The 27,945-nt window shown below is 43.0% G+C and overlaps 1 protein-coding gene across 1 annotated transcript in view; it reads left to right on the forward strand.

Moving 5' to 3' along the window:
• LOC121545915 (copine-9) overlaps positions 1-27,606 on the forward strand; it is a 65,067-nt gene extending 37,461 nt beyond the window's left edge. Inside the window, exons 6-18 of the mRNA XM_041856833.2 lie at positions 9,298-9,401; positions 9,608-9,712; positions 10,191-10,232; positions 10,321-10,396; positions 11,060-11,113; positions 11,230-11,291; positions 11,592-11,638; positions 11,805-11,986; positions 22,322-22,449; positions 24,387-24,489; positions 24,615-24,672; positions 25,486-25,559; positions 25,907-27,606. Coding sequence (XP_041712767.2) covers positions 9,298-9,401; positions 9,608-9,712; positions 10,191-10,232; positions 10,321-10,396; positions 11,060-11,113; positions 11,230-11,291; positions 11,592-11,638; positions 11,805-11,986; positions 22,322-22,449; positions 24,387-24,489; positions 24,615-24,672; positions 25,486-25,559; positions 25,907-26,089 — 1,218 coding nt within the window. The 3' untranslated portion in view covers positions 26,090-27,606. The remainder of the gene's footprint in view (positions 1-9,297; positions 9,402-9,607; positions 9,713-10,190; positions 10,233-10,320; positions 10,397-11,059; positions 11,114-11,229; positions 11,292-11,591; positions 11,639-11,804; positions 11,987-22,321; positions 22,450-24,386; positions 24,490-24,614; positions 24,673-25,485; positions 25,560-25,906) is intronic.
• Positions 27,607-27,945: the final 339 nt, after the last annotated feature.

Consider the following 27,945-nt stretch of genomic DNA (forward strand, 5'->3'; position numbering starts at 1 on the left):
TTTTGGCCCATTCCTCCATGCAGATCTCCTCTAGAGCAGTGATGTTTTGGGGCTGTCGCTGGGCAACACGGATCTTACGAAGCCACTCCTTCGTTGCCAGGGCGGTGTGTTTGGGATCATTGTCATGCTGAAAGACCCAGCCACGTTTCATCTTCAATGCCCTTGCTGATGGAAGGAGGTTTTCACTCAAAATCTCACAATACCTGGCCCCATTCATTCTTTCCTTTACACGGATCAGTCGTCCTGGTCCCTTTGCAGAAAAACAGCCCCAAAGCATGATGTTTCCACCCCCATGCTTCACAGTAGGGATGGTGTTCTTTGGATGCAACTCAGCATTCTTTGTCCTCCAAACACGACGAGTTGAGTTTTTACCAGAAAAGTTATATTTTGGTTTCATCTGACCATATGACATTCTCCCAATCCTCTTCTGGATCATCCGCATGCACTCTAGCAAACTTCAGACGGGCCTGGACATGCTGGCTTAAGCAGGGGGACACGTCTGGCACTGCAGGATTTGAGTCCCTGGCGGCGTAGTGTGTTACTGATGGTAGGCTTTGTTAATGTGGTCCCAGCTCTCTGCAGGTCATTCACTAGGTCCCCCCGTGTGGTTATGGGATTTTTTGCTCACCGTTCTTGTGATCATTTTGACCCCACGGGGTGAGATCTTGCGTGGAGCCCCAGATCGAGGGAGATTATCAGTGGTCTTGTATGTCTTCCATTTCCTAATAATTGCTCCCACAGTTGATTTCTTCAAACCAAGCTGCTTACCTATTGCAGATTCAGTCTTCCCAGCCTGGTGCAGGTCTACAATTTTGTTTCTGGTGTCCTTTGACAGCTCTTTGGTCTTGGCCATAGTGGAGTTTGGAGTGTGACTGTTTGAGGTTGTGGACAGGTGTCTTTTATACTGATAACAAGTTCAAACAGGTGCCATTAATACAGGTAACGAGTGGAGGACAGAGGTGCCTCTTAAAGAAGAAGTTACAGGTCTGTGAGAGCCAGAAATCTTGCTTGTTTGTAGGTGACCAAATACTTATTTTCCACCATAATTTGCAAATAAATTCATAAAAAATCCTACAATGTGATTTTCTGGATATTTTTTTCTCAATTTGTCTGTCATAGTTGACGTGTACCTATGATGAAAATTACAGGCCTCTCTCATCTTTTTAAGTGGGAGAACTTGCACAATTGGTGGCTGACTAAATACTTTTTTTCCCCACTGTACATGACATAACCCTTTTCTCAACACATTAAGTGTGTGCGCTCAGGCCACTACTCTACTATCACATATCTACAATACAAAATCCCTGTGTACGTGTGTGTAGAGTGCGTGTCTTATCATGTGATGTGTATGTGTGTCTGTGCCTGTGTGTGTGTCTCTTCACAGTCCCCGCTGTTCCATAAGGTGTATTTTTATTGTTTTTTAAAATCTGATTCTACTGCTTGCATCAGTTACCTGATGTGGAATAGAGTTCCATGTAGCCATGGCTCTATGTAGTACTGTGCTCCTCCCATAGTCTGTTCTTGACTTGGGGATTGTGAAGAGACCTTTGATGGCATGTCTTGTGGGGAATGCATGGGTGTCCGAGCAGTGTGCTAGTAGTTTAAACAGACACCTCGGTGCATTCAGCATGTCAACACCTCTTACAAACAAGTAGTGATGAAGTCAATCTCTCCTCCACTTTGAGCCATGAGAGATGTACATGCATATTATTAATGTTATCTCTCCGTGTACATATAAGGGCCAGCCGTCCTCTTTGTGGCACCTGACCACACAACTGAACAGTAGTCCAGGTGCGAACCTTGAGACAAAACTAGGGCCTGTAGGACCTGCCTTGTTGATAGTGTTGTTAAAAAGGCAGAGCAGCGCTTTATTATGGACAGACTTCACCCAATCTTAGCTACTGTTGTATCAACATGTTTTGACCATAACAGTTTACAATCCAGGGTTACTCCAAGCAGTTTAGCCACCTCAACTTGCTCAATTGCCACATTATTTATTACAAGATTTAGTTGAGGTTTAGGGTTTAGTGAATGATTTGTTCCAAATACAATGCTTTTAGTTTTTGAAATATTTAGGACTAGGAGAGAAAGGAGAGGGAGGGCAGAAGGAGAAGGAGAGGGCTGAGTTAATCTCCATGGTTGTTTACTCCAGGAATAACTGAAAGAGAAACTGCTTAGAAATTCAGATGTGCGTGGGCGGAGCTCGTCACTCTGTCACTGAGGAACTGGCTGCTAAGGGATTTCCCATGATGCCCCTCTCCTGCTATCAGCCACCTTTGAGTCTGCCGCTGCGCTGCACCGCGCTGGAGAAGACGAGCTCAATACAGTGGCTCCATGCGGGATGCCTCAGTCCCGGGGCTTCTCCACAGGGACCTGTCCTACTAGTCCTTCTACCCAAAACAGAGCAGCGGACCAACCAACGGATGCACAACCACCGACAGACCATTAACAGCCATACATATTATTAAGCCCTCAGACTAAATAATAGCGTCCATGTGAGGAATTCTGTACGGTGTTGTTTTTTCATTTCCTTGCGAGGTAAAAGGGGTTGGCTCGGAGTCACAATTAAAGCTAAACATGTTTGCTGTGGTTATTATGCTGTCTGGCTAGCTTCACATGTTGGAGCGCCTGTAATTGAGTTGTGCTGTAGAGCTGCTGTCCAGAAGACTATTCCTTATTTTATGAATATCGCTATCTGCATCAGAATTTATGTCTCTGCGTCGAATATGAAGGAAGTTAGAGGTAGTTTCACAAGCCAATGCTAACTAGCATTAACACAATGACTGGAAGTCTACAGGAACATCCGACTCTGGGGAAGTAGATAAAGGGCTTAATTTCCAAAATCTCTAACTATTTGTGACCGACCAGCTCGATTCGGTCTTGTGATTTTTACATTGGATAAAAGTAGAGACTCCGAGCTAGAAAATGGTATATCATATACTACAGTTGAGGAACAATGGGAAAGTCATTCTACTTTGAAAGTTGATAAACTTGTAACCCCACTTTTGAGAAAATGGCCTTGAATGTTTTGCTACACCAACTGGAGAGCTCTTCTTTGTCTACACCCATGCAGCATCATTCACACTCTCTTAAGCCTTAGCCCCACCCATCTCTTTAAGGATTCACATGAGGCCATGTGCTATACAGAGTGAGGACGGTACTAAACAACCAAAGACTTCAAGACTAAAGGCTGGTTTATACTATGTCTATCAACATTTCTGTAGACAGTTGTCGCAGTGACATCATGAACATTCTATTGTCGTCCGACATCAAACTTGAAAAAGTATAAACGACAGGCTACATGACATCAGCAGCCTGGTGGTCCAAAATAGCATAACTGGTATATTTTAACACCAATAAATCCATCCGTTTATTTAACCCAAATGTATTTAGTATATGTCAATCTAGCAAACCAGGCAACTAAAAGCAACTTTCTAAACAATGTTTAGTCGTTTCTAGCTTGTTAGCTAGCTAATGTTAAGATAGCTGGCTAGCCAGTTCAAATAATGACCATAGCATACAGCTGACAACGTCTTAACTTTAGCTAATTTGTATTCGTTATTACAGGAAAATAAACACACAACAAGATCATTATTTACAAGTTAATGGCGAGCTAATTACTGAAAATAGCTTACGTTTGTGAGTGTGACGAAATAAAAGCAGGACATTCTACCAGTGAATTTGAGAACTTGGACACTGTCTCATTGGCCTAACGTTATATCCTAATTTGACTTTGGTGTAGGTCATGTTGTTCTTCACATTACCGTCTCTGGTAAATACACACTATATCAAATAAAATCAATGTTTATTTGTCACATGCACAGGATACAGAAGGTGTAAACGTTACAGTGAAATGGTTACTTGCATAGTGGAGTCTTTTGTTTAGACATGTAGCTAGCTAGCTAGCTAGCTAAACAATGAACCATAAATCCAGCTAATAACATTACTACCCTGCATCTGCTGGTAGCTAAAGCTAACCAACTAGCTCGGTTCAATGTTAGCTAGCTAGCTAACATTAGGCTATAACTAGCAATGCAAATGGCTCTGAGATACGAATAATATTACTACACAGATCATACACATAATGTTAGCTAGTGAGCCAGCCAGCTAACGTTAGCTAGCTAGCTAACAGTACGCTTTAACTTGCAATGGAAATGACATTCTGACAAAATTAGAAATGTATAATATCTGAAAATGTAGCTAGCTAAACTCTTACCCGTATACATGGATGAACGCTTCTCACTCTCTGTCATGGATGCCATGGTATAAAAAAACGAACTACTAACTGTAAGTCGCTATGGATAAGAGTGTCTGCTAAATGACTAAAATGTAAAATGTAAATGTAATCCGGAGACAGGTGTTTTATACAACAGCCTTCTTCTGTGTGTTCTCTTTTCCTCCTCATTATTTGCAGTCAAATGGCAGAATTTTATTTATCTCCTTAGCTATCATACTGTGCTTCCACCGGGCATTCCACTGATTTCAAAACTCACATGGGACCGCCGAAAAGATGGCAGCACTTTAGAGAGCTCCAAATACCCGCATGTAAATATTGAAATTCAACGGCATACACTTTCATTTTTGTCTTAATATATTGACTTTAAGTACAGTCTAATATAAAGATAATTTACATTTTGAAACATCTCGCTAAAGTGGCATTATTGGAATGTCGACACACGCTACAAATGTATTTGGGCCTATCACGCGGTATTCACAGAAGGCCACATCGACTAGCAAACAAACAGCAAGTCCTCCTGAATCCCCCCACCAAGACATGGATAAACACATACAGTACTATGAAAAAGTATTTGCCCCCTTTCTAATTTTCTCTACTTTTGCATATTTGTGATACTGAATGTTATCAGATCTTCAACCAAAACCTAATATTAGATAAAGGGAACATAAGTGAACAAATAACACAACAATTACATATTATTTAATTTATTTCATAAACAAAGTTATGCAACACCCAATTCCCCTGTGTGAAAAACGAATTGCCCCCTTACACTCAATAACTGGTTGTGCCACCTTTAGCTGTAATGACTCCAACCAAATGCTTCCTGTAGTTGTTGATCAGTCTCTCACGTCGCTGTGGAGGAATTTTGGCCCACCCTTCCATGCAGAACTGCTTTAACTCAGTGACGTGTGGGTTTTCAAGCATGAACTGCTCGTTTCAAGTCCTGCCACAACATCTCAATTGGGATTAGGTCTGGACTTTGACAGTTATGTGATGACGAGAAGCAACGTTACATTCGTAGTTGCTTTGTTTTATTTGGGGATTGTTTTTCTACGTTTATTTACACTGTTTTATTTCTACAGCAGGAGCATATATTGTGAAATGTTATATAACCTCGACTAACCTGTACCCCCTCACATTGACTCGGTATCGGTACCCCCTGTATATACTGTAGCCTCGTTATTGTTCTTTTATTGAGTTACTTTAGTTTATTTAGTAAATATTTTCTTAACTCTTTCTTGAACTGCATTGTTGGTTAAGGGCTTGTAAGTAAGCATTTCACGGTAAGGTCTACACCTGTTGTATTCGGCGCATGTGACAAATAACATTTGATTTGATTTGATGTTCATTAGAGTTGTAACGTGTTAACTGGGACACTTTATGCTCACAGGCTATAACTACTCAGAGCAAATATGGCTAATGGTTATGGAAACATAATCTCTTGGAACATACTGTAAATGGTTGTGGTAACCAAGTTAAAAAGATTTTGACATAGCGGATATTATGTTAGTACAGGAATAACATTTAACAGATACAGAGGTACTGAAAGGCTGGTTTGCAGAAGTTTATCATAGCTCATTTAATTCCAAACAAAATGGGGTGATCATTCTGATAAGCAAAATACTTAATTTTGTAATGTTAAGCAACACTCTGAGTTTGGCAGGCTTATCTGCATTGAAGCTCTTATAAATGGGATTAAGATAGTGTTATGCAACATATATGCTCATAACAAGGAGGACCTTGAAGTCAACGTGATACTGGGAAATATGGAGGGGCAGATCGTCCTTGCTGGTGACTTTAACCAAGTGACGGACAATATGATTGATAGAAGTAAATGTACATGTAACTCCACTCCAAAAGATAGACTTGCAATACATATGCTACCAGAAGCTATGGGCCTTACAGACATATGGAGATTAGTCCATCCTAATGGATATACTTTTTTCTCCCACTGTCATAAGACACACTCCAGAATAGATTTCTTCTTGATATCTAATTTCATGGTTAATAATGTGATTGATTGCAAGATTGGGCCAATCGCCCTCACAGATCATGCTATAGTAGAGTTACATGTTGATATAAACTCCGAAAATGTAAGGAAGGGTAGATTTAGACTCAAATTTTATTTGCCACATGCGCCGAATACAACAGGTGTAGACATTACAGTGAAATGCTTACTTACAAGCCCTTAACCAACAATGCATATTTTAAAATAAAATAAAGTGTTAAGTAAAAAAATAAAGCAAATAACTAAAGAGCAGCAGTAAAATAAAATAACAGTAAGGGAGGCTATATACAGGGGGGTACCGGTGCTGACTCAACACCATTACAAGATGAGATATTTAGCCAATCACTAGCAAATGATCTTAGATCCTTTTTTGAGATCAACATAGGCTCAACTGAAAGGATTTCCACAGTATGGGAAACCTCTAAAGCATATATTAGAGGGAAAATAATAACAAATGCGTCCAAAAAGAAGAGAGAAGGGGCTGAAGCAATACAAATAATAGAAACCCAGATATGTGTCTTGGAAAGGGATTTGGCAAGACATTTCACAGATAGCACGTTTCAAACTGCATGCAAACTGAGACTTCAGTTGCACTAAATGTATAACAAAAAGGGCAGAATATGCACTGTTTAGGCTTAGAACCAGTTTTTATGAGGGAGGTGAGAAGACAGGCAGGCTACTAGCAAGACAACAAAAAATGCAGAACACTTCTAATGTAATCCCAGCAATTAAGAAGGGCAATAAAGGTGGTGACTTTATCCAAAGAGATCAACAGTGTGTTTCAATGTTTTTATGAAGATGTGTATACACTACCAGTCAAAAGTTTGGACACACCTACTCATTCAAGGGTTTTTCTTTATTTTTACAATTTTTTACATTGTAGAATGATAGTGAAGATATCAAAACTATGGAATAACACATATGGAATCATGTAGTACCCAAAAAAGTGTTAAACAAATCAAAATATATTTGATATTTGAGATTCTTCAAATAGCCCCCCCTTGCCTTGATGACAGCTTTGCACCCTCTTGGCATTCTCTCAACCAGCTTCACCTGGAATGCTTTTCCAACAGTCTTGAAGGAGTTCCCACATATGCTGAGCACTTGTTGGCTGCTTTTCCTTCACTCCGCCGTCTGACTCATCCCAAACCATCTCAATTGGGTTGTGTCCTTTTTTTCTGTCTTTCTAGAGGCACAAGGCAGGGTTGCTAGCTTTCCCCTCTCCTTTTACCATAGTTTTAGAGCCTCTTGCAACAATGATAAGAACAGATCCAGAAATTAGGAGTGTCCATGGAGGAGGAAAAGAACATAAGCTGCTTATGTATGCAGACGATATTCTACTGCTGGTCTTTGTGAAACTGGAAACAATTCCAGTTTCACAGAGAATATGTCTCTTGGGAGATAGAGCAGAGTTACCTAATGTAACAAATTAGTATTTTGCACTGATCACGGTTGGTATCACTACAGCAGCTAGAGTAATCCTTGGAATTTGGAAGGGTCATGCTACTCCTACTCTGAAAGTGGATAGAATCAATGTTGGAGGTAGCATCTTATGAACAAATGCTTGCTAGCATCACTGGTAGAAACGACAATTCTAGAAGCTGGGTGCATTTTATTTGTCATGTTGTTTCTAAGACTGGGAGGTGATGACTTCTGCTTGTGAACCGATTTAGTTCTGTATTGTAGCTTGTGAGATACTATGTGACTGTGAATGTGTGCTATGTTGGAGGATATGTCTGGATGTCATGCTTAATGTTTTTATGCTGTACAATGTTTTATTTAAAACATTTTTGGTTTTGTTTATTTGTTTGTTTGTTGAAAAAAGAAATACAACTTGAATAACAAAAAAAAATGCTGAGTTAGAAAGGATTACCTAAACATACTGAGCAGCTCATGTTATAGACAGAAGCGTGCTACATGGCAGACCAATACAAACTCATCTCTCGGCATGTCCAGCCCTTCCATTAGCTCAGCCAATCATGGCTAGCGGGAAAGTTCCTGTATTTTTCTGTGGCTAAAACAACTAGGCTCGTAATTTAACAATTTTATTTGTTTTTACATTTGGCATACAAGTTTGTTATTAAAGCACATGAAAGTTCACATGTTCCAGAAGGCATTTCTGGCAAAAGAAAATCATTTTTATTTTTAAAAAATGTTTACATTCAAATGCCTCTCCTGTAAGGTAGTGACGAGCGACATACACCTAGTTTCTTGAAACAAGTCACATTTATTTTTTCTATGGAGGAAATTACAGTAATTGGAGCTAATTAGAGGTTTTTATTGTTTATAGAAAATTATTTGGCGGGCCATCTAAGTGGTAATTTTCAGGATGGAAAAACAGTTTGTGTCAACTTAAACGACCAAAACCAGATATAAAGCATGCAGAAAAGAGAAGGAACTATTTATATTTTTAAATAGTACCATCTTTGAGAACTAACAATCAAATAAAAGCTAGACAGTCAGGGAGAATCTAAAATTCCATAAACCGGGCATTCAGGGCACATGCCCATTGATTTTGTTATAATGTTTGAGCAGAGGAACACATCATTAGCCATGGCAATATGCATAGAATTGCAGAAAAGTAGCTTTAAAACTGCCAAATTGTCTCTCAGCTCCATGCCAAACTGTGTAGAATTGCTTTCAGCTCAATTGAAAATTGCATAGATTTGCAGATAATTTGCTTTACAACAGCTAAATGTTCTATACGCCGCCAAGATACCTTTCTAGCTAGTAGACTATGTTAAAGTTTACACTTCCTCTTCCAATGAACTTTGGGGAGGTCAAAATAATGAAACTGTCTACCAAATCTATTCATGTTAAAATGTTGATTACTTCTACTTGCCTTTATCCTTCACCTGATGATAAGACAGATGTTAATTTGTTTTGTGCTAACATATGATGGAGGTCCCTGGGTCACAGGTTTGCCTGGGCGGGGGACCCCGGGCAAGAAAAGTTTGAAAACCCCTGCCTTAGGGTTAGACTAGAGTAATATGTTGATTATGTGCTACAGTGAGAGGCTATGCAAAAGTTCTCTGTTAATGTTCCTCTCCAGGACATTGCTACCATGCAGCTGTGTGCCAACAAGCTGGACAAGAAGGACTTCTTTGGGAAGTCTGACCCCTTCCTGGTCTTCTACCGAAGTAATGAGGATGGAACGTGAGTGTTCCTGCCGAGGGAACATCCAATGTCTAGTTCCATCTGTGTTTTCAATATTCTACCACAGTTTGTCATGTACTTGGAGTGTTCTAGCTCTGAGTATCCCATGTTCTTGGGATTCTCTCAATGCTTGTGATAGTTCCTAGTTTCAGAGGTATGTACATTGTGAGTTCCTCTCTGTAAATTTCTCTACTACTCTGTTCCAGGTTCACTATCTGTCATAAGACAGAGGTGGTTAAGAACACACTGAACCCTGTTTGGCAGCCCTTCACCATCGCAGTGAGGGCCCTGTGCAATGGGGACTATGACAGGTTAGAGAAAGACACTGTCTGGGGGGGAGCCAATGGGGAACCTCTACAGCAGGGTTTCCCAAACTTGATGACTTGGTTATTTGAATCAGCTGTGTAGTGCTAGGGCAAAAAAACAAAACGTGCACCCAGGGGAGGCCCCAGGACTGAGTTTGGGAAACCCGGCTCTACAGTGCAGAGCCAGATGATGACGCCACCTGTCAGTCACTGGGGCATTCAGAATAATTCCAGCAGTCGGCCGTGGTGTCCCAGGGGCCAGCACTGGTGTTATTGGAATTGACTCAGAGTATTTACACCACATCTCACACCAATCAATGTCAACGATGCTGACGGAGTCTCTGTGAGTCAGTGTTGTGTTGACAGGACAGTAGCCTAACTCTCTTGGACATGTAGAGTAAGTAGGTCTATGGTGGTTGTGTCTAAGGTCATGTTGAACAAGTTAAATACGTTTCTTGAATTGTTTTTTCTGCTTCCCTACCAGAACGGTTAAAGTGGATGTGTATGACTGGGACAGAGATGGAAGGTACTTTTTGTGCGCTTTTTGATGAACACATGAATGTCTGTAAGGCTTTGTGAATGTGTGTCAAACCTTCAGTTATTCTTCCCTTCAGCCATGATTTCATCGGTGAGTTCACCACAAGTTACAGAGATTTCTCACGTGGACAAAACCAGTTTAATGTCTATGAGGTGAGCCACAAATGTTTGTTAATTTTCAATAGTAAATACACTGAGTATACCAAACATTAGGAACACATTCCTAATATTGAGTTGCTGGCCCATGTTGACTCCAATGCTTCCCACAGTTGTGTCAAGTTGGATGGATGTCCTTTGGGTGGTGGACCATTCTTGATACACACAGGAAACTGTTGAGCATGAAAAACCAGCAGCGTTGCAGTTCTTGACACAAACCGGTGCGCCTGGCACCTACTACCATACCCCGTTCAAAGGCACTTAAATATTTTGGCACCCTCTGAATGGCACACATACACAATCCATGTCTCAATTGTCTCAAAGATTAAAAATCATTTTTTTAACCTGTCTCCTCAACTTCATCTACACTGATTGAAGTGGATTTAACAAGTGACATCAATAAGGGATCATAGCTTTCACCTGGATTCACCTGGTCAGTCTATGTCATGTTTTGTATACTCAGTATACATATATACTGTATGTGATTACTATTATCAGGCATATCCTTTCAGTTGTCAAGTTTATGTTGCACCTTGAATAGATATGTACATCCACATACACATTATGCACAGTATTTACCACAAGCATCTTCAGTTCATATTGCTTTAATAATTTACTGTAATCGTTTTCTTATCCATTCTTTTATTTTCCACAAACCAGGTTCTAAATCCAAAAAAGAAGGGCAAGAAAAAGAAATACGTAAACTCCGGCACGGTAAGTACCTTCCTCATATCTGCCTGTCAGCTTCACCATTGTATTGATTTATAGGGGTAATTATTGTTATCATACTTTCCTTCTCCCCATCCCCCCACCCTCACTACGGTCACCAGGTAACACTGCTGTCCTTCAAAGTGGAGTCAGAGTATACGTTTGTGGATTTCATCCGAGGCGGGTGAGTGGAATGTTAATTAGCCCAGTGTTAATTAGGCCCATCGCTATGTGGATAAAGGGCTTGAGAACCCCCCTGACTAAAGGTCTTGGACATGGAGCTATTTGCATCATATTCACACTGCTCCACACTGCTACATCTAACCAGTTAGTCAATTGGGCCCATAGGACCAGGGCCAGAGTAATATAACTACTCAATAAACTATTGATCAAAGTCCTGGTTGAAGAGCTTTGGTCCTCTCGGACGCCAGTATTCTAATTTGGATCAAGTTTGATCTATTTTATGTCCTGTCTTTCCCAACAGGACACAACTCAACTTCACAGTAGCCATCGACTTCACTGCTTCTAATGGTAAATCTGGAGCTTAGGGCTGTCATAGGCCAAATCAAAAATATATTTATGCACATATTATATAACACAGTGGGATAGGTCACGACAGGAATCCGCAGTGAGCGGACATTCATTTATCTTCATTTCAGTTGTGTCTCTATGTGTGTTTGTCTGTGCTCTCTGACAGGTAATCCGTCTCAGCCCACCTCCCTCCACTACATGAACCCGTACCAGATGAACGCCTACGCCATGGCACTCAAAGCTGTGGGGGAGATCATCCAGGACTATGACAGTGACAAGCTTTTCCCAGCCTATGGCTTCGGAGCCAAGCTGCCCCCCGACGGAAAGATCTCCCATGCCTTCCCTCTGGTTAGACACACACACAAACACACACAAACACAAACACTGCTACTAGACACACTCTGCTACATCCAAACCCAGAAGTAAATACACATCTTTTGTATCAGATTGGAGTAAGATACCTCTAGCTATTTCTCAGATTCTTTCTCATACAGATTCTTTCTCATACTTTCTCAATGTGGAACTGGTAAGGGATGTAATTTACCCGCTGGAAGGTGGCTAGGTGCCTCACTTTGGTGCACACCGAGCAGGAGGAGACATACACCCTCACATCCTTACCCAAGGTAGGCCACCGGTACTTCTGGTCAGGCAGCGCACTGTACGGCCGATGCCTGGGTGATCGGAGGAGGGGGACGTGTGTGCCCAATAGAAAAGACGATCACGGACAATAGACGGCACGTACCGCAGGCCAGCTGGGCACTGAGGTGGAGATGGCTCTGTGCGTAACGCCCGCTCTATGTCCACGTCCACAGCCCACACTACCGGCGCCACAATGCAGGAGGCCGGGAGTATGGTGGTGTTGTCTATTGGCCTCTCCTCTGTGTCATACAGCCGTGACAATGTGTCTGCCTTCACGTTCTTTGTGCCTGGTATGTAGGACAGCGTGAAATCAAACCGGGTGAAGAAAAAGGCCCACCTGGCCTGGCGAGGGTTCAGCCTCCTCGCTGCCCGGATGTACTCCAGGTCACGGTGGTCAGTCCAGACGAGGAAAGGGTGTTTTGCCCCCTCGAGCCAGTGCCTCCATGTGGTCAGGGATCTGACAACAGCCAACAGCTCCCGATCACCAGCGTCATAGTTCTGCTCCGCTGGGCTGAGCTTCTTAGAGAAGAAGGCACAGGGGCGGAGCTTGGATGGCGTGCCCGAGCGTTGGGATAGGGCAGCGCCTACCGCTACCTCGGACGCATCCACCTCCACTACAAATGGCAATGATGGATCGGAATGGGCCAGTACCGGGGCTGAGGTGAACAGAGCCCTCAGGTTACTGAAATCCCTGTCAGCCTCAGCAGATCAGCGGATCTGGGATGGCCCACCCTTCAACAGAGAGGTGATGGGAGCTGCGACCTTGCCAAAGCCCCGGATAAACCTCCGATAGTAATTGGCAAAGCCAATTAAGCGCTGCACCTTCTTTACCGTGGTTGGAGTCGGCCAATTACGCACGGCTGAAATGCAGTCTCCCTCCATCTCCACAACTGAGGGAGTGATGTGGTATCCGAGGAAAGAGACAGACTGTTGGAAGTACAGACACTTTTCTGCCTTGGCATATAGTTCATGCTCCAACAGTTGGCCCAGGACTCTGCGAACCAGGGACACATGCTCGGCGTGCATTGCGGAATACACTAGAATGTCATCGATGTAGACCACCACACTGCGACCAAGCATGTCCCGAAACACCTCGTTCACAAAGGACTGGAAGACTGATGGAGCATTCATCAACCCGTACGGCATCACCAGGTATTCATAATGCCCCGAGGTTGTGCTAAATGCTGTCTTCCACTCATCCCCTTCCTGGACACGTACAAGGTTGTACGCACTCCTGAGATCTAATTATGTGAAGAAGCGCGCCACATGCATTGATTCGATAACAGAGGAGATGAGGGGTAGAGGGTAACTATAGTGAATGGTAGTTTGATTAAGTGTACAGTAATCAATGGAAGGCCACAGACCTCCGTCTTTCTTCTTCACGAAAAAGGAGGCGGGTGAAGTGGAGGGACGTATGAACCCCTGGCGCAGGGACTCGGAGACGTATAGTTGAAGTCGGAAGTTTACATACACTTAGGTTGGAGTCATTAAAACTCGTTTTTCAACCACTCCACAAATTTCTTGTTAACAAACTATAGTTTTGGCAAGTCGGTTAGGACATCTACTTTGTGCATGACACAAGTAATTTTTCCAACAATTCAAAAGAAATCAGCCAAGACCTCCATAAATTGTAGACCTCCACAAGTCTGGTTCATCCTTGGGAGCAATTTCCAAACGCCTGAAGGTACCACGTTCATCTGTACAAACAATAGGACGCAAGTATAAACACCATGGGACCACACAGCTGTCATACCACTCAGGAAGGAGACACGTTCTGTCTCCTAGAGAAGAACGTACTTTGGTGCGAAAAGTGCAAATCAATCCCAGAACAACAGCAAAGGACCTTGTGAAGATGCTGGAGGAAACAGGTACAAAAGTATCTATATCCGGCAGGCTAGCTCCCTTTGGACGTCCTCACGCAGGCTGCATCGGAAGTGGTCGATGAGGGCCCGCTCGTTCCACCCGGAACCTGCCGCTAGAGTTGTAATCTCCAGGGGAAAGTCTTGCGCGGTTCAGATGGACCAGACGCTCGCCCGCCTCTCTTCCTTTGGGGGGATGATCGAAAACTGCTCGGAAGAGACGAGCAAACTCCCCGTAGTTGTCCAAAGCGTCTCCTCCTTCACTCCAGGGCTTTCCCCGAGAGGCAGGAGATGAGGGTGGACACCTTCTCCCAATCCAATGGAGCTGGGCTGATGGTGGTAAAATAGAGGTCCAGCTGCAGAAGGAAACCCTGGCAGCGGGCCGCTGTCCCATCGTATTCCCTCGGTCGAGACAGGTGAATACCTCTGGGCGATGAGGTGTGGGTGGCTGGATCTGGTCGATCAGCTGGTTCCATAGGGTTGGGTCCTCTCCTCTCCAGGCACTGGACGACCTGGAGAACCCGATCCATCGCTTTGTCCAAGCTGGCTATCATGTTGGCATGCTCCCAGACCCGCTCAACAACTCCAGGCATATAGTCCGCTCCTGCTGACTCCATGCTGTTGGGTGTGTGATTCTGTAGCGGTGATTTGGACGGAGTCAGGCGCAGGAGGGGTAATTCACAGAATAAACACTACAGTGCGGTATAACAGTGCACTGGAGAAAACAAAAACACACGTGTGAATATCCCGGCGATAAAATACATAAAGCTCCACCGAGCTATCGTCACCTCCACATGAAAACAATCACACACAAATACATGGGGGGCAGAGGGAATAATTATACAAGGACTGATGAGGGGATATGAACCAGGTGTGTGTAAAAACAAGACAAAACAAATGGAATGATGAGATGAGGAGCGGCAGTGGCAAGAAGGCCAGTGACGACGAACGTTGAAGCCTGCCCGAACAAGGATAGGAGGCAGCTACGGAGGAAGTCGTGATAAGTGTTAAGATATCCCTTCACTGGAACTAAGTGGCCTAGCCCGAATCGTGAAAAACAGCCCCAGACCATTATTCCTCCTCCACCAAACTGTACAGTTGGCACTATACATCCGGGCAGGTAGCGTTCTCCTGGAATCTGCCAAAACCAGATTTGTCCGTCGGACTGCCAGATGGTGAAGCGTCTTTCCACTGCTCCTGAGTCAAATAGCAGCGAGCTTTACACCACTCCAGCCGACGCTTTGCATTGCGCATGGTGATCTTAGGCTTGTGTGCGGTTGATCGACCATGGAAACCCATTTCATGAAGCTCCCTATTAACAGTTATTGTGCTGACGTTGCTTCCAGAAGCAGTTTGGAACTCGGTAGTGAGTGTTGCAATCAAGGACAGACAATTTTTACCGCGTTACAGCACTCAGCAGTCCCATTCTGTGAGCTTGTGGCCTAATACTTCGCAGCTGAGCCGTTGTTGCTCCTAGACATTTCCACTTCACAATAACAGCACTTACAGTTGACCGGGGCAGCTTTAGCAGGGCAGAAATCTGACGAACTGACTTGTTGGAAAGGTGGCATCCTATGACGGTGCCACGTTGAAAGTCACTGAGCTCTTCAGTAAGGCCATTCTACTGCCAATGTTTGTCTATGGAGATTGCATGGCGGTGTGCTCGATTTTCTACACCTGTCAGCAATGGGTGTTACTAAAATAGCCGAATCCACTAATTTGAAGGGGTTTCCACGTACCTTTGTATATATCAGTGTAACTTTTTCTTGAAAAGGGCGAACCTATACGGTCATCTGTAGCTCAATTGGTAGAGCATGGCGCTTGTAACGCCAGGGTAGTGGGTTCGATCCCCGGGACCACCCATACGTAAAAATGTATTAGCACATGACTGTAAGTCGCTTTGGATAAAAGCGTCTGCTAAATGGCATATTATTATTATTATTACGAAGGTTAAAGTTATCCGTCACTGCGACAGAGTTCCCTCATATGGATGGTTGTTTTTGAGATCACTGTAGATCCGCAATAAAACTCTCTCTGTGTGATGAAGGGAATTAAAAAGTCTATAATGTGCACCACTGCAGCGCTCAACTCAAACAGTGGTGTGTAGCCTACTGTTGCTGCTGGCAAAGTAAAGGTCTCTTAAAGGGGCAATGGCGTCTTAAAATGGCAATGACATACTTTGTAATAGAAACCAAAATAATCAATTTTTTTGGGTGAATAATAATTAATAATTATTATTATAAGAACGCTTATTGCCAATGGCACATCTGATACTATAGACTCCTCAAACTTAACTCTAGACCTCGAAGCCAGTTTTAGTGCGTTTTTTCATTCTTTCCCTCTAATCGGGGACTAATGTAGACCTGGGTGCAATTCATTATCAGGTAGAACAGAAACCAGCAGGCTCTGGACCTGGTAGGGTAAGAGTTAAATACCCCTGATCTAGACCATGCATAGGCTATTTGCATGGTCCAATATGTAAAAAATTTAATTGGATGTTTTTTTCTCTTCAGTGTTAACCCTTTCCTTTCCAACACAAACTGAAGAGATTTTCGGCTGCCGTTAATGTGGCGCTAGTGTCAAACGCACATTTGCAATTTTGACCTGTTAAAGCCAGCGCTCTGCTATTTTTAAACTGTTGCGCAAGGATTGGTAATTTACCTGTCTTATGTCAGCTCGCTTGCGCTCAGATGGGAAGGATGGAAATATTTGAGGTGTGTCCTTAAAAACATGATCCAAAGTGCTAATTTCAGGCACTGCTGGTAGGGATATTTAAAGTTGCAATATGGCACTTTTTGGGTGACCCTACCAAATTCACATATAAAAGTAAATTATAGATCTGTCATTCTCATTGAAAGCAAGTCTAAGAAGCGGTAGGTCTGTTCTATGTGCGCTATTTCTATGCTTCCTGTTCTCAAGTTTCGTTTTTGCATCTTTTACTTTCTGTTTTAAACACCAGTTTCAAACAGCTGAAAAAACAATACAATTTTGGTTATTGAACATATATTTCACAGTGGTTTAGATGGTTATTGAAAATATATTTATCTCGGGTGCCACTTTGGTTTTAGAAGTGGGGGGGACATAATCATTTTTTTGTAGTTTTAGTTTTTTTGTCTGATAAACACTCCAAACAGCCTACCCGACAACTAGGAGGCATCCACATGGTCCTAAAGCACACCGTTGCCTAGTTTTGTATCACATTCCAATGATAAAACTGGGGGAGACAAAAATGCAATTTCAGTCCCCAGTGAAAGTTGCGCCCCTGTATGCTCTACACCAGGGGTGTCAAACTCATTCCACTGAGGACCAAGTGTCTGCGGGTTTTTGTTTTTTCCTTTCAAGACCTAGACGACCAGATAAGGGGAGTTCCTTACTAATTAGTGACCTTAATTCATCAAGTACAAGGGTGGAACGAAAAACCCTCCGTGCAATGAGTTTGACATGTGTGCTCTACATGCTTGTTTTTTCACATAAACTGAAATTAGGCGAACTATTAGAATTTTTGCAACCAGGGAATGGCAGAGCGATTTCTGCATATTGCGCCTTTAAGACCAACCAAAACCTGATTTTAGCGGTAACGCGGTTGATTATGGCATGAATTTTGACCGCGGAAACGCAGCCTACCCAGTCGTGACAGACACTGCCCATATGCACATGGAACAACTAATGAGCTTTTGGTGCCTGTATACTTCGTATTTAGAAACATAAAAAAACGTTTTTTCCATTTTGTTTTATTTGAGTAAAAACCAAACATAGCCTCCCCTACTCTCCAATTGAGCCTTTTTTTGTCCTGCCCAATGCAATATAGGGTTTGGCTCGTGAGACCACTTAGAAATACATCTTAATCATCAAAGCTTTATTAAAAGATCAAGTTTGAGAGGAGCAAAACAGTGAGCTGACATTTCCTTTTTAAACCTCGTATTTATAAGTTATTTTCCTGTAACAATTGCTTGTTTTCCATTTCTTATGTTCAAGCCCTAGGCCTACTATAATGAAGGCTGGTTCAACAGCAATGCGTCATTGTCATTTTTTATCCTGGCAATTGTATGATATCATTACATTTTACATGTATTTATTGTTGTTGTTGTTGAAAAAAAAAATCTGATTGCTTGTTTTTCATTTAATTTTATTAAAACCAAACTTACTAGAATGATTCACCGTCCTGGTTTTATGGTGAGAATGTCCATGGGGCACATGCAATACAACTTCTGGAGAAGTGTAAATGTGATCTGATTATGTTCATAAAACATTATGGGTGTGTTCGTAAATTCACCCTGGCACTCCGATTTCAGAGCACTCTGGTTTGAGAGTGCCTGAGCGCTGAATAATTGAGGAATTTACGAACGCCCAAACTCGATTTGTTATGACAGGTGTAAGTAAACATCGGCTAAAAAAACATAATTCAATTGTTGCCAGTAACACAGTTACAATCACTAACCCTCTTGATAACATGAAAACACTAGCCAGCTAGGCTAGTACATCGCTCAGAGTGGGGTGTCTTCTCATTTGTGTCTGGAAGTAGCTAGCAAGCTAGCCAACTTTAGCCAGTCATCTTGGCTGCTTGACTGCCATTATGAGGTCAGAACGCTTGGATTAACCCTACTCCTTGGGAGAGAGCCTCCATAGCAACCATTTGTGTTTGCCGTAGCAACCTGCCAATCGAACTAACAACCTCAACTTCATCTCGGGCCTAACAACACCCGTGCCAATTTCCTCCAAATCACGGCTTCCCTGGCATTATCACTTAAATGTTCACTTAATGTGCAAACTTTGAAAAAAAAACGTCACGCTATAACTTGGTGAGCAGTTTTGAATAGGGCCTTCAGCTTCAATGCTTGTGTAGTAGGCATACAGATATACAATGTATTTGGAACGTATTCAAACCCCTTGACTTTTTCCACATTCTGTTACGTTACAGCCTTATTTTAAAATTGATTACATTGTTTTTTTCATCAATCTACACACAATACCCCATAATGACAAAGCAAAAACTGGTTTTTAGAAATGTTTGCAAATACATTAAAAAAAAAAAAAAAAAAAAAGAGATGTTTGATCGGGTTCAAGTCTCTCGGTCTCTGGCTGGGCCACTCAAGGACATTCAGAGACTTGTCCTTAAGCCACTCCTGCGTTGTCTTGGCTGTGTGCTTAGGGTCATTGTCCTGTTGGAAGATGAACCTTCGCCCCAGTCTGAGGTCCTGAGCGCTCTGGAGCAGGTTTTCATCAAGGATCTCTCTGTGCTCCGTTCATCTTTCCCTCGATCCTGACTAGTCTCCCAGTCCCTGCTGCTGATAAACATCCCCACAGCATGATGCTGCCACCACCATGCTTCACTGTAGGGATGGTGCCAGGTTTCCTCCAGACGTGACACTTGGCATTCAGGCCAAAGAGTTCAATCTTCGTTTCATCAGAACAGAGAATCTTGTTTCTCATGGTCTGAGAGTCCTTTAGGTGCCTTTTGGCAAACTCCAAGTGGGCTGTATAATAATAATAATATGCCATTTAGCAGACGCTTTTATCCAAAGCGACTTACAGTCATGTGTGCATACATTTTTACGTATGGGTGGTCCCGGGGATCGAACCCACTACCCTGGCGTTACAAGCGCCATGCTCTACCAATTGAGCTACAGAGGACCACTTTTGTGCCTTTTGTGCCTTTTACTGAGAAATGGCTTCCGTCTGGCCAATCTACCATAAAGGCCTGATTGGTGGAGTGCTGCAGAGATGGTTGTCCTTCTGGAAGGTTCTCCCATCTCCACAGAGGAACTCTGGAGCTCTGTCAGAGTGACCATCAGGTTCTTGGTCACCTCCCTGGCCAAGGCCCTTCTCCCCCAATTGCTCAGTTTGGCCGGGTGGCCAGCTCTAGGAAGAGTCTTGGTGGTTACAAACTTCTTCCATTTAAGAATGATGGAGGCCACTGTGTTCTTGCGGACCTTCAATGCTGCAGAAATGTTTTGGTACCCTTCCCCAGATCTGTGCCTCGACAATTCCTTCCACCTCATGGCTTGGTTTTTGCTCTGACATGCACTGTCAACTGTGGGACCTTATATAGACAGGTCCGTGCCTTTCCAAATCATGTCCAATCAATTGAATTTACCACAGGTGGACTCCAATCAAGTTGTACAAACATCTCAAGGATGATCATTGGAAACAGGATGCAGCTGAGCTCAATTTAGAGTCTCATAGCAAAGTGTCTGAATACTTCTGTAAATAAGGTATTTCTATTTTTTATAAATTTGCTAAAAATTCTAAAAACCTGTTTTCGCTTTGTCATTATGGGGTGTTGTGTGTAGATTGATGAGGGGAAAAAATTATTGTATCAATTTTAGAGTAAGGCATGTGACAAAATGTGGAAAAAGTCAAGGGGTCTGAATACTTTCCGAATGTACTGTATTAGAGCAGGATATTGTGTAATGCTGCACATTACGGGTTGGTGTGGACAAGGCCAGTCGGCAGAGAGGCTTGTTATCGGTTATTCATGGTTAACCTTGCTTCGTTTAACCTTCTGAGAGCTAGAGAAGCCTGTGACTCACCCAGCACCTGAATATCAAAAACACACCTGTGCAAGAAAAAAGCAAGTGTGTACCTTCAATAACCAAGCTATTGACTCCTCAGAATGAAGGCATTCTTCTTTCTTTTTGTTTATTTGTTATTCATCAAAAGATGAGTTTCTGGAGTAAGAATGTGTGTCTTATCCTGCTTAGTGATAAGCTCTCCCAATCAGCAAGACTCAGAGATTGAGGGAGAGAGAGAGAGACGAAGAGAGAGTAGAGAGAGAGAGAGAGAGAGATAGAGAGAGAGAGAGAGATAGAGAGAGAGAGAGAGAGAGAGAGAGAGAGAGAGAGAGAGAGAGAGAGAGAGAGAGAGAGTAGAGAGAGAGAGAGAGAGAGAGAGAGAGAGGAGAGAGAGAGAGAGAGAGAGAGAGAGAGAGAGAGAGAGAGAGAGAGAGAGAGAGAGAGAGAGAGAGAGAGAGAGAGAGAGAGAGAGAGAGAGAGAGAGAGAGAGAGAGAGAGAGAGAGAGAGAGAGAACACCTGTCCCTCCGCCCTGCTGTGTTTCTGTAGTTATCACAGTGATGATGCAGCCTGTTTGATTTGAGACTTTTGAAGCCAACCCTCCATCAGGAAGGGAAGGGGATAGAGAAGGGTATCATCTGCTTGAGGATGTGGAGCGCTGCTTCTGGGAATCTCTCCCCCATGAGGAGGAGATGTGCTGATGATGAGAAAAGTAAACAAGCAAATCAACTGGCAGACACATAAAAGTAATTTTCCGTTGTTTGGCTTCATGTACTTTCCCTCCACTTAAATGTTTGCCTAAAATAAATAATTTCTCTCAGATCATTCAGATTCAGAAGAAAAGGACACTGTGACCATAAATAATCCATCAGAGAAAGTATGCCTTGCTTTAAAGTTGCTGTTCATCAAACCAAAAAGCTGATTAGCTTCCTGACACATTTTCCAAAAGTTAACGTCTCAAGGGCACCCCTGAGTGTGTCTGCTGTCTGTCTGTATGATGGCAGAGTGTCCTCTCATCACTCCATCATATTTCCAACACCAGCAGTAAACGTGCTCTGTCACTGTCTCAGTGCAGCTGTGACAGCGTTCTGCCCGCTGAGTGAGGACCTGATTGAGGACAGGGGCCAAGCCTCATCGCCGCGGTGACAGCTGGCCGCACGCACTCAGAAGCCGGCTCATCTCCCAGCCCTGCGGGGGACTCCCAGCATCCTCACTCACATCCTTCTAAGGAGCTTCCTCCAATCACAGGCTCTGCTCCACTGGCTGCTGTTGTCAAGCCAAAAGAGCTCTCCGTCTCTCTGACCTGCAGCATTACTTCCCAAACAACAACAACAACAACAAAGGCTTGAGCATTGTGAACACTGGGCTGGTTGGTTCTCCAGTGGCTATTGAATATTGAAGACCCATATTAATTATGAACAGAACGTTATTTATTATTTTAAAAAAATCTTGGCAGGTGTTTGTCGTTTTATTGTTATTACACTGCACATTTAGCTCTTACTTTTCCTGGGCCTTATTGTAGAAAGGAGTGGATGTGTAAAGGTGGGTTGATTGTTGAGGTTTTGATCACCAGTGACACAATTTACCATGAAGTTATTGATAACTGAATGTCTTTAAGTACATTAAGTCTGACAACTGTTTCATGGTGACATGCATCTCCTCCTGTCCCTTGCAGAGTGGTGACAATGAAAACCCTAACTGTGTGGGGATAGAGGGAGTGTTGGAGGCATACTTCCAGAGCCTCAGGACGGTCCAACTCTACGGACCCACCAACTTCTCTCCAGTCATCAACCAGGTGGCACGGTAAAGAGATCACAATGGACTAGACCTCTGGAAACCTCTGACACACTATATAGGAATGGAATTGATATGAATGCTACGGAAGGTAGCCTAGCCGGCTTTAAACTTACTCTTGAAAGTTGTAGTAGTAGATTGCACAAGGTGCAATTTCGAAATTGGGTAGTGCATCATCAGTTCCTTTTGTCATGTCAGTCATTCCATACCTTAGAGATCTATTTATAACTTGTCAGAAATGTCCAGATCAACTAGCCCATGTCAGCTAACGTTTTTTTATTTAGGTTTTTTAGCCCATAGATATTGTTGTAATTTTTTTGTCTCTCAAATATCACATGAATACACATTAGACATAGCAAACTGCACCATTTTCTTTGCACCCCATGACAAAATATGTAGAATTGCAGTAAATTGTCTTTAAACCTGCAAAATTCTCTACACTAACAAGAGGGGTGTGAACAGTTTGTGTCATGAACAGTGGCGTGTGTGCGGGGGGGCACGGGATGTTCCCCAATGCTGGAGGAGGGGCCCCGAGTGAAAAAGTTTGGGAACCCCTGTACTAGATTAGAACATACACATATACACAGCCCCTTGAGATGCAAGGCTATACTATGTACTTGAAGCTGTTATCTCTGCCAGGCTCTTTCTCCCCTAGGCAGCGATGCTCTCCCTCTCCGACGAGCAGATGGCTGGCGCACGTATAATTCATTCCATGGTTTATACAGTATGAGTCTATTAGGTCTAATTGTAGGAGCACCAACAGCACAATGTGGAGGATGTCTTTCAGACAACTGATGTTGTTCTGTAGCTTCTGCTCTGAGTAATATGCATGTTTCTACACGTGCTGAGAGAATTTGTCTCCTCCAGAGTGTCATTTAAAAGTTTTTGGTTCTTCTCAAATCATAGAGGCTGTCATTTCAGGAGAGCTCTGGCTAAGAATTAAAAAACTACAAACGGTTTTAGCATCCCATTCCACCATGATGGTGAAGGGAAGAGGACAGGGCAACAGGGCATTGCAATAGCAGCTGTGTAAAGTGACTAGAATAACAACCAGTCACCCCTATAAGCACAAGAAGTTGAAAATACATGTTTTTGGTTGAAAATACATTGAAAAGATGTTGAAAAAACATTGAAAAAAATTTTGGAAATACATATTTCAACCAATTTTGCTCATTGAGATGTGCACTAGCCTCTGTGCCATCCCCTACCCTTACAGCTCACTGTTACCTGTCTAACATCCCATTGGTCTTTGTATGTCGCTGACACCCCTGGCTCTTGGATATATCAGAGTGCAGTATATCCCTCGGTCCGGGGGGGATAGTGGTCATTACTCCCCCACAGCTCTGGTCTCAGACAGGGATCGATGCTACACTCAGCCAGGTGGAACATCTTATTTACCTTTATTAGGAATGTGTTCTCGGAGCCTAAACCAGGTGAAGGACACTCCAGGGAGAACATTTCCGACTCAGACAAACAACTGTGAGACGCGTCTTGGAGCTTGTCTAACATAATAACACCTGGGGCCTGAAATGAGTGTCTCTGTTGTTCATTTTATTTCTCACAGTGCCTGTGGCTCCCTTGCTGAAATTGGAATGAAGGGGATTTGGAAAAAATGTAATTTTTCTCTTTTGTTTTTGTTCGCTCCTCTTGTTCTGAGATGAGAGGAAACGACTGGGTAATGCCAGAGGTCAAAGTGTCAAGTCTCACTGGACAACGGTCCTTAATTACTGTATCTCTCTAGTGAGAGGCTGTAAACATTTGCCATCACATATAAACTCACTCACTCTCAATCTCGCTCAGGCACACACTCCTAACACTGCTTGTTAACTCTCTTGTGTGTGTGTGTGTGTGTGTGTGTGTGTGTGTGTGTGTGTGTGTGTGTGTGTGTGTGTGTGTGTGTGTGTGCGTGTGTGCGCGTGTGCGCGTGCGTGCATGTGCTCCCTCAGGTCTGCGCAGGATGTGACAGATGGCTCTCAGTACTTTGTGTTGTTGATGATCACAGACGGAGTTATCTCTGACATGGTGCAGACCAAGGAGGCTGTGGTCAACGTGAGTGGAGTACACAGTACAGCTCCTCCTTCAGCAGGGCCAGCTTATATGTAGACAGTGAACTATCGAACTATCGAGGCTACTACTGTTTGTCTGTAACTCCTCTTTCTTTCTCTCCCTACTAGGCAGCTGCTCTCCCCATGTCTATCATCATCGTAGGGGTTGGACCTGCAAAGTTTGACGGTGAGTGTGGCGCCCATAAAGGTAGAACAGAGAAGCACAGTCCTGCTCAGCTGCTTTTGTATTTTTACGGTGCATTTCTCCTTTGAGGGTTGCTTTAGAAAGTCAGTGTTGCAGTGTCAAGTATCCAGGCCCTCTTTAGATCAATGACTCCTTAAGGGGGGTGGGAGGGAGGGAGGGAGGGACAGACAGACAGAAAGACAGAAGGAGGGTAGTCTCTGTTTCAGCCCAGTGAGGCGTAACTCTGGGCATCATCTGCGCTCGATTCGGCTGAATTTTTCACTTGGTTAGGCAATCGAACGCTGTGAAGTCAGTCAGGCATTGCAGAGGTCATGAGTTCAGACCACTTGATGGCAGTTCAGAGGAGTTACTCTTCAGCAGTAGCTGTGTCTGAAAATGTGTGTTGATATGTGTGCTTCAAGCCTTGTTGTCTGGTTTCTTTTCCTTTTGCTGCACTCCTGTGTGTGTCTGTGCATTCGTTTGGATGTGTCTATCTAAGAGTTTGTGCACTGTAGTGTGGCAGGATTGTGTGCAGTTATGAATACTTGTTTATGTCTGGGTTGAGTTGTCTGAGTATCAGACTCAATGAGATGTTCTAAAGCCAGCTGAATTCTGCAAGCCTTTTAGAATGACCTTTCTATTCAAAAGCACTTACAGCATAAATGGGTCCACAGTGCTTAGCAGTGATTAGTCCGATTTTAAATAACTGCTAGTAGCACATAACATTTTCCTTCTAGTATCTGTAGATGTTTTGACTTCAACTGTTCCCCAGAGTGCTAGTCTGAAAAGCTTCTCATGTATTGTGTCTCTGTCTAGCCATGGAGGAGCTGGATGGAGACGAAGTCAGAGTGTCCTCCAGAGGGCGCTTTGCTGAAAGAGACATTGTGCAGGTAGGTTATGGCCAGACAACAACTGAGTATCTCAATTGCATATCATTGATTCCTCACATCCTCTCTCCTCGCCTCCTTCTCAAAAGCTATTGGATGAGAAGGTCAGTGGTCCCTCCCCTCTGACCTTCTCATCCAATGGGGTTTGAGAAGCAGCAGAGGAATCAAGGAAATGCAACTGAGATTCTCCAAAAGAAACTTGAATTTGTTGCTTTAGTCTTTAGTATTTGATGCTCATGATCAGTAGTAGGACCAATACGTTTTTTCTCCCAGACATTCAATACTTTCAGTACCCTACGACAGTTGTGTGTCCTGTCCCTGTTGTCATCCATCCCCCAACCCCCATACAGTTTGTTCCTTTCCGGGACTACGTGGACCAGTCAGGGAACCAGGTCCTGAGCATGGCCCGGCTGGCCAAAGACGTACTGGCTGAGATCCCTGAGCAGCTTCTGGGCTTCATGAAGACCAGAGGCATCGAGCCCCGGCCCGCTTTCTCCTCCTCAGACCTGCCCGAGCTCCACAGGCACATCTGACACCCTTTACTGTAGTGGGACAGTACCTCTCAACACCCTAACTGGGTCTACACACATTTGATGTGCACATACACACACACTTGACATCTCTCTCATCTCTCCAAAACCTATGCCATCTCATTGCAAGTCGATGGCCCCTCTCCCTAACACTACAGTGCACATACTGCAGCTAAACACAGTACAGTACATACACACAAAGAATGAGTCTATGTATACATTGTGCATTTGAACACATAGGGGTGAGTAGATATAGCACCCAATGCAATACCCACAAGCACAGTGACTTCTGAAGAGAAGGAAGAAATATAACTTACTATGCCATGATGTGACACAAGTTCACACGCATATGCAGAGGGGGGAGTTACAGACTGTGAAAGTTACTGATGTAGAATATACATATCTAAGAAACTCAGACACAAAAAGACAATTAGATTTTCACTTTTAATCTAAAAATCCAATCCTCAGCTTCTGGAGTGTGTGTATATATACAGTATATACAAAGCAGCTTAGCCATCAACTGAAGAGAAAACACGTAAACAACTTGACATATTGCTTTCAGCCCACACCTCCAAACCCACACCCTCATACATGAGGTTACTCTTTTTATACACATAAAATCTGCTTGAATTACTGTATCCTATCCACTGGAATTACAGGAATAAATGCTCTCATGCAACAAACAATATGTTTTATTTATGTTGACTTTCTACTTCATGCAGATGTTGGATCTTAATTTGATCCCTCTTTTGTCGCAGAAAATGTTCCTGAATATCAGGACATTCAAATGAGTCTTGCGATTTAGATATGTTCACTGAAAACCCACAGTTTTTCTTATTCTCCATGTGGGGGCAGTCGAGTCATTCGGACCAGTGCCAGCTATCAAAATCATCCTTCCTCACTCTCAAACGCTAAAAGCACCCGACAGAATATTAATAAATGTCCTACTGCTACTGTAGGCCTATAGGTCCTATTACCACAACATTCAAATGTACAAAAATGTATCTGAAATGTATCCATACACATCAACAACCATCATTTTATATTGCTTAATAACACAACATAGATATTAGTCTCCACTATGACACAAGTGTATCCGAAATGCGGCCGTACAGTAGAACTAAACTATAGCTTACTGTAGCCTATCAAAACTAATCACACACAGGCCTATAATATCAGATGTAAAGACAACACAAAATTGAGAATAGTGAGGTAGCCTACGGAACGGAGCGTAATGGCGCTTGAAAGTGAGCGACTGATTTTAAAACCAAAAAGACAATTTAGTATATATTGTTGAAAAAGAGGGTTACGAATCAACTGTCAAAATGTAGTTCAATTGTGGCCTGAGGTGGTCTAGCGGTTATGGCCGCTGCCTTCAACGTGCAGATAAAGGCCTAACATGTCGCTGTGGGTTCGATTCTGGCCCACTCCCTTTTGGCAAATAACAAACTTTAAAACAGGTTAACATGCCCCACCAACATTAGACAACTATACAGAAAGCCCTTAAAGTGTTGAAATAAGTAAATCAAATAAATGATGAGAGAATAGTCAAATTAACTGATAACAGACATGGTGGTGTAGCAGGAAGATCTGAATGCCATGAACCAAGAGGTTGTGAGTTCAAATCCCAGGTGTGGACATGTTTAATAATTATTACTGTATAAATGAACATGCACAATATAATCACGTATGTCCAATACAGTGCCTTCAGAAAGTATTCACACCCATTTGGCTTTTGTAAAAAATTCATGAAAACTATAACACTATATCTTCATTTAATACATGTTAGAATCACCTTTGGCAGTGATTACAGCTGTGAGTCTTTCTGGGTAACTCTAAGAGCTTTGCACACCTGGATT

This window comes from Coregonus clupeaformis, chromosome 30 (genome assembly GCF_020615455.1).
Source record: "Coregonus clupeaformis isolate EN_2021a chromosome 30, ASM2061545v1, whole genome shotgun sequence".
Classification (NCBI taxonomy): Eukaryota; Metazoa; Chordata; class Actinopteri; order Salmoniformes; family Salmonidae; genus Coregonus; species Coregonus clupeaformis.